The sequence below is a fragment of the Tupaia chinensis genome, unplaced genomic scaffold, assembly GCF_000334495.1.
Source record: "Tupaia chinensis unplaced genomic scaffold, TupChi_1.0 Scaffold000647_1, whole genome shotgun sequence".
In the NCBI taxonomy this organism is placed as follows: Eukaryota; Metazoa; Chordata; class Mammalia; order Scandentia; family Tupaiidae; genus Tupaia; species Tupaia belangeri.
The window spans coordinates 750,053-757,705 of NW_006160168.1; the positions used below are offsets into that span (position 1 = coordinate 750,053).

Consider the following 7,653-nt stretch of genomic DNA (forward strand, 5'->3'; position numbering starts at 1 on the left):
GGAGAATGGAGGAGAAGGGATTGCGACATGGCCATCCCCCCTGGGGGGTGATTTCTCGCTTTCTATCTCTCTGTCTCTCTCTGTCTGTCTGGCGAGTGCACGCACCCTATAGCAAAAACCTCTCAAAAAAAAAAAAACCATGGGTCTTAAAATCCAAATACCATCATCAAGGAAATTGTAAGATATTCTAGAAAAGCTCCAAATTATTTAAGGTACATAATACTTTCTTTATACATACACACACACACACACACACACACACACCATTATGCATAGGAATCCTACTTTATTAGTGCAGGAATAGAACTGATGTTGCTGAAAACTCTTTAAAACAGGATGTACCATGAAAATTTATTTTCCAAGGCATATATAATAAATATATAGCTTGTAACTGTTGTAGTTAGTAGGACAAGTTTGACAATTTGCAAAAAGTATATGAATTGTGAGTGAAGACTATAATTCAAGAAAGTATATTACCTACACTCTACTAACCAGAAATTTCTAATGGTATCAGCACTTCTCACATTCAATAATTGATTTTTATACTCAGAAGCACTTTACAACATTTTTGCCTTAATTAAATTTAATTATACTCCAATTATTTAGACTTGGAAATACATTCTAAACAAAAGGAACAGAACAACTGCACAAGAAATTAGAATAAATTTCAGTTCACATCTATAAATGGTAATAACATCATTTGCCTTACCTACCCTTAACAGTTGCTTCAATGTCAAATGAAATAGTGGGCATAAAAGTATTTTGTAAACTCTGAAACATAATATGGTATAAATGTGCATCAAGCAACCACGTGACCAGAATTTAACTAGCATATTGACTTGTGTACGTTCTGCTGTAGACACAAAAGTAATGTCATTTGGTGAGCTCACTACATTTGCACGCTCTGTAAATGCAAAAGTGACTGCACGTGAAGGAAAGCACAGGAAGAGATCAGGAAGACTAGCTCACTCTCTAGCATCTCCCTCATTCATTAAAGCTTTTCCAAACTATTACTACTAAGCAACTAACTCAGGCAGCAATCACGTCGAGGGAAACTGTCACTCCTCTCCCTTCCATCCCTACTACTCTCCTTATTAAGGCTCCTCTGGCTCATGACCTCATTTCACAGTGGTGACAGCTTTTGAAAATCAACTACGTATCAAGCAAAATAAGGGTACATAAAAAAAAATTCATGACAAAAATAGAATTAGAAGTATCAGCTTATCTCAGTACCAAAAAAAAAAAAAAAGAATTCCAAGCATTTTTGTTTACATTATGCATTTTCCATGAATTATTGGAAGATACCCATCTTAGGTGATGACAAAAGTTATTTCATTTTAACTCTCAAAATAAACCTTCAAATTTTACTGTTATCCTGATGCCATAGATGAGAAACATGAGGCGCAAAATGAGAAAGGAACTCCTTACCGTTACACAGTAAATAACACATAACATCAAGATTCAAACCTGGATGAAATCTGACCCACATTCTAATGTGGACAACATGTGTTTGTATATCCCTTTATCTTTAAGCATCTTTATCACGTGATTCACTAGTTGCTTTTTCCCTTGTCAGTTCTTTTTTGAAAACAATGCCTCAAAATACAGATCATTTGATAGAAAAGTAGCAAGAGACTTGAACACATACTTCACAAAAGAAAATATCCCAATGGTCAATAAATATATGAAAAAGGTTTTTTCATTAGTTGCCTGGGAGATGCAACAGAAAACCTTCATGAAATACTTTTATGCACTCCCCAGACCAGCTAAAATGTGGAAGTGCCACCAAGCATACGTGAGGCAATGCTTGTGGGAATGTAAATAGATTGCATACTTCAGAGGGCTGTTGACCAGTATCTATCCAAGCTGAATACCCACACATGTGTGCACACGCATGCACACACGCCTACCTTATGACATGGTAATTTCATCCTTAGAACTATGTCCAATCAAAAGGAAATATTCACAATATGGTGTATCACAATTGCTTATAACAGCACCATTTATAATAGCTTCCATCTGGAAACTTCCCAAGTGCCCATTGACAGTAGAATGGATAGTAACATAGCACAGTCACATAACCAAGTGCCAAACAGCTGTGTCAGTGAACCAGCTACAACTACCGTGGCTGCAACCATGTGGAGTAATCTCATAGATATAATGATGAGTGATATAAGTTGGCCAAAGAAAGAGTACATGTTGTGTGAATCAACTTGCACAAAATTCCTTAAAAAAATAACTAATCCATGATGCTGGAAGTCAGATTAATAAGCAGTGGTAGTAGTGGGGATTGTGCTGACAATGTTTGGTTTCTTGACTTGGGTATTGGTTACATGAGTGTGGTCATTTTGCAAACATTTGTCAAGCTCAGCATTTAAAAGTTCTGCATGCATTTTTCCATGTGTATGTTATATTTCAATACAAAGTCTACCAAAAATTATCAGCCCATGCTCCCCAAAGCATGCAAATATCAATACTTCAGAAGTGTTTTACACAAAGGCACGTAGAGCTTCCCAAGCTTATAGTTCCTTTGCAATTTAAGAGTATTTATTCAACTGACAGATTTTCATGTCATTTACTAAAATAACAAGACAGTGTAGGTAAATGTAGGAATTATTTCTGAGCCGCAACGCTGAGTTTCTGAAAGAGTGATTGTTAAGTGTAAACAAAATAATAAAGACTAAATCTTAAAAATAAATAAGAATGTCAAAAAGAAAGGCTAGTGCATTGAGCGTTACAGAGAAAAGACAGGAGCTACAGCCTACACACGAGTCCCACCGCGCACAGAACAATTTTCAAATATGGAGGCAGCGTTAACAGGTGAGGGGAGAGCGCTGAATAAAGGCAACCGTGACAAAAGGCAAAAACCTAGAAATGAATGATGGCATATGCATATAACGGTCTCTGAAACCCACATAACTTTCATATTCTTTCTGAGCGACAATGTTAGTGTGGGAGGAATCTTTAAGGAAGCTGTCATACTGGGGGAGAAAACGATAAGAACTAGTAGAGGATTGAGATACACGCACCTATATACAGACATATGTCAACTGATTTATGTATCCTAACATTACACCCCATATGTATACACTGCATAACTCTATCTAATATCTATCTCTATGTGTGTATAGATAGAGTCTTCCAAAAGTTCATGGAAAATGGATATTACAAAAACACGATGGGGCTGGCTTTGTGGCCTTGAAGTTAAGAGAGCTGAATCCCACGTAGCCAATTCAGCAGTTCAAATCTCAACCCTGGCAGCTTGAAAAAACACACCAGACCTGCATGGGAGATGAAGGATGTGGGATTGCAGCATGGCCGCATCCCACTGGGGAGTGCTTTTTCCCTCTCCCTCTTTCTGGCAAGCGCATGTGCCTTCTGGCAATTAAAGGGAAGGAGGGAGAGAGAAAGGGAAAAACATTCTATGCACAGAGTTCAAAAATGTTTTGCACCTAAATAAATAAATGTGTGTGTGTGTACATTTATATATATATGTGTGTGTGTGTACACACTTTTCTATAGGGTACATGTGCTTACAGAAGACAGACAGAGAAAGGGAGAGAGAAAGAGCGAGAGAAAGACAAAGTGAGAAATTACTCCTGAGCAGGGACAGCCACATAGCAATCCCTCCTCTTCCATTCTCCTCTCAGGAATTTTGGCAGGTACACACACCCACACACACACACACACACACACACACTGTGCTTTCCTTTTCTTTTTTTTTTAAAAAAAGAATATTTTATTTATCTTTATTTTAATTTGACCAAAGAGGGATAGAGCAAGATAAAGGGAGAGAGAGAAAATGAGAAAGCAAGCCACCACGTGTCCAGGACTTGAACCGCAGTTGGTCATGTAGTGCCCTTAACCATCATGCCACCTGCTGCCTCCCCCCACCCATGTGCTTTTCAAGTTGCTGGGTTCAGGCCTCAAACCAAACAGTCAGCCATGTGGGATCCAGCCACCTGAACCTCCATGCAACCTGCTGGCCCAATAAGCTCTTATTTTAATTCCATTTTCATGAACTCTTTGAAATTTTCTCAAATATATTCTAACATCAATGCTAGACTTTAGTATGAGTATGAAGTCATCATCCTCTAAAACTGACAGTAGGTTTGAGAAAGGACACTTGAATAGTCCATCCTATTTGATGAGGCCCCAACCACTAGTATCAAGTAAGGGTCTACGCTGCCTCTTACCCTGTTGGCCACCCACTTATTCAATAAGAAGTCTCCCGACTGTCACTGGCTTTGCACGGAAATGAGTAGCCTTACTCTCAGATAAATACCAATGGAGTGGGAGCTTTTTCTCCAAGCGAAAACATGCCTGCAGCTCTGAGTCAGCTGTCTGTAAAGAAAACTAATTCATATACATATTAAACTGTCAAAGAAGAGAGGCTAAAAGAGCAGCAGGTGGTTACGGTCAGTAATCCTAAGACAGAAATATTCTAAAATAAAATGTACATGTAGTGACCAAAGTGCCTATTTTTTTTATACCTTTAAAATATATTTGGATGTACATTTTTTGGTATCTTATTCAAAACATAAGGGGGAGGGAGTTGGGAAACTAACCAATGCTAAGCCAAATCTCCAAGTCTTCTAGTCAAAACTCAAAAATATACAGATCCTTCTGTTTCTTCCGTTGAGTACATGTTCAAGGTAAGGAAAAGGACAAAAGTAAGTAGGGTAAAAATTACTGCTTTTTTAGAGGCCTCACTTCAGAATTTCTCTGGTCAATAGTTACACATAGCCATGAGATGTCTTCTAATTTACTACATAAAGAATAAATAGAAACACATAAAGCTGAGGAATTCTAACTTCATTATTCTATAAAACCGGGAGTTTTAATTCCAAGTTATTTTTAACGTATGATTGTCATTATGTGGATCATTTTACACTCTAAAAAGTTTGTAACACTTATTCTTAAATCTTATTAAAAAGCAATTAAGTTTCCAATTGGGAAAAAGAAAAAAAATCACATCATGGCAGATGTTGTTTTTAAAAATCTTGAAGAGCTATCTGACTACCACCTTTACTTCTGCTATGTCAACTGTTGCATTCAAAAGGCAAATGGCACTGAAAATCCGAGGATTACAAAAGCCTTGTAATTCTTCAGTAAATTTGAATGCTATCCATAAGATTTAACAGGAAGATCCTTATCCCTTCACCGCCCCCTCCCGCTCCTTGTCTCCAACTTTATTGTTTAGGTCATAGCAGATTTTGACCTTGTTTGTCCTGGAAGTCCCACATAGATTACTTCTGCCGGCCAATTTCCCAAGGTCACAAGTTTCTTCCCATTATACCCGTAAGTATTGATCAGCTTTCTTGGTCGATTTTCGATTTGTTTTACAGCCAGGAATCTCAGATCAATGTTAAGCAATTCAGCACTGCAGTTTGGGCAGCCTGCATCTGCCTCCTGCTCTTTTTCACATCCCTCCCTGACAATAAAGTGGCTCCCTGCAAAAGGAGTATGGAAATCAAGCGAGCACTTCCTCGGAGCTTGCCGGCTAGCATACAGCAGGGCATGTTTCAATTAGCATTCAATCATTTGAAGTAGTGATACTTCAGTATTTGTGTGAGCCTGCTTGTAGAATTTAATACTCAGACAGCCATTTTGCAAAACACAGCAGGTCCGTGGAATAAGGGCTATTTCAGTGAAACAGTCACAGGCTGATAAAGCTGTCACAGAGACTGGCATTGTGGCAACAGCTGTGTCATCCATCAAATGATTATCATCTCCTCTTTTTCTGAAGCTGTTCAAAGTAGTATTTACCATTCGCCTCTGTGGCTACCTTTAATTTGACAAGCCCCATAGTATTTCTCACTAGAAAAGCTTTTTTTTTTCCTCCATGCCATAATTCAAATAAGAAAACAGGACTACTCTAAGCAATAGAGAATATCAACTGGTAAAAACCGATACAGATCTCTGAGACAATGGGCTTCCCAAACAAACCCCACACAAGTGATTTCCAACACTATGAAAGTAACCTGCCCCTAACAAGATACAGAAACATCTCCAGGAAAATCTCAGCCTCTCCTAGAGCTCAGGTGTCTGGAGAACGCGTGGTGTAAATGATTGATTGTCTGGTTGGTTCAGCATGGGGATTATAAACATCTGAAAGAGGCAGCAAGCACCAAGCAGACACAAGCAGTACTGCAGCTCCTCGCCACAATTCGACAGCAGGGGAAACTTACATAGGACACCCGAACTCGCCGGCGATGCACCAGCCCGCAGCACTGCATGAAGAGGGGGCAGAACGCAGTCAGCGTGTGGCTTCACCGAGCTGCACCGTGCCTCGTCGTCTCGTCACAGCCACTGTCCATTTCTTCCCACCTTCTACTCCCAGGTAAGAGGCACGGGCAAATCAACAATTAGCTGCTGCCTCCTAGGTAGTTTCTAAAAAAACCACCCTTCCTGCAGGCATGCCAAAACTTTGTTCTCCCTGTTTGTCTTTTTTGGTCAGGGAATTTGAGATCTTCTTCTTCTTTTTCTTCTTCTTCTGGGGGTTGCCTATTTGCAGAAATCTACAAAAAGGTAGCATTTATTTTCTGGAGGTCACTATTGCTAACACATAGTCAGGACTGTCCGAATCATCGGAGTTTCTTGGCAACGTTTTAACATGAGCCATTCTCAACCTGGGAGAGGGTCAGCCATCAGAGCATCCTGCATGTCAGGACCCTGCAGTAGCCTGCCTTTGAAGGAGGAGGCCTACCCTGTTTGTGTGCCTGCTCTGAGAAGGCTGCTGCGTCTGCTGCAGCTCGGCTCTCAGAGCCTTCCTCACAATGCACAGACTGGCAACAGCATCCTGGATTCAGTGTTACCTCTGTAACACTTCGGGCATATCTGATTTGTTCCTCCTCCCTCCTCCCTTCCCTTGAAAAATGACTGAGTCTAGACTTCAATTCACGGTGGATTCCTAGGACTCCCGAACCTCCCTCCAAATTGTCAGAGGCTTTGTCCTGCAGTATGTATTTCCCATGAATTGTAAGAAGGCTTGTCGGAGTGGCCTCAGGACCTGACTCGCTCCACCGCTGCGGCTGCACGGTGTTGGTGCTCACTGCCAAAGATTTATGTTCAACCTTAAAGCACGTTACATAAACAGAACCCTGGCCAAGCAAATGTGATCAGAGGTATAGCTAATTAATGAATGAAGTTAATGTTCCACCTCTGATGTAGATACAATCAACCCCATCAGGCTACCTTCCCAGTCTGCAAGCTGCCGTCAGTACTCCTTGTGGGTGAGTTGTTACCGGTGGTCTTCCCTACAGACAGTTTTCAGAGACTGGGTTTGATCCTAACAGCCTTCCTAAAAGGCCTTGCCCATGTCAGACCTGAAAAGATGAATCACTAAGGCATCTGGGGATTCAACGATTAATTTGTATGATGTAACCATTCTGATAAGCAATGATTCACGTAACCTTTCAGTGTGCCACCGGTATTGATCCAAATTTACCCCCGTGCCCACGTTGCTCCACCTAGTGTCACCATTTAAGAAGAGACGTCTATGATTTCATGTCGCAGATAAAGATCGAGCACCAACCCGCTCTTTTGATCCATGAAAAATGAAAGTCCATTAATTCTCAGCACCTTATTAATATTTTCTTAAAACCTTTGACTTAAAGTCACAACCTTATGTTATTAGTAATCGGCTCAGAG

At 40.2% G+C, this 7,653-nt stretch overlaps 1 protein-coding gene across 1 annotated transcript in view; it reads right to left on the reverse strand.

Annotated features, from left to right (window-relative positions):
• Window positions 1–6,710, reverse strand: part of CACNB2 (calcium voltage-gated channel auxiliary subunit beta 2) — a 287,947-nt gene extending 281,237 nt beyond the window's left edge. Inside the window, exon 1 of the mRNA XM_006159733.3 lies at window positions 6,192–6,710. Within this exon, the coding sequence (XP_006159795.1) occupies window positions 6,192–6,239 (48 nt within the window). The 5' untranslated portion in view covers window positions 6,240–6,710. The remainder of the gene's footprint in view (window positions 1–6,191) is intronic.
• Between the last annotated feature and the right edge of the window lie 943 nt (window positions 6,711–7,653).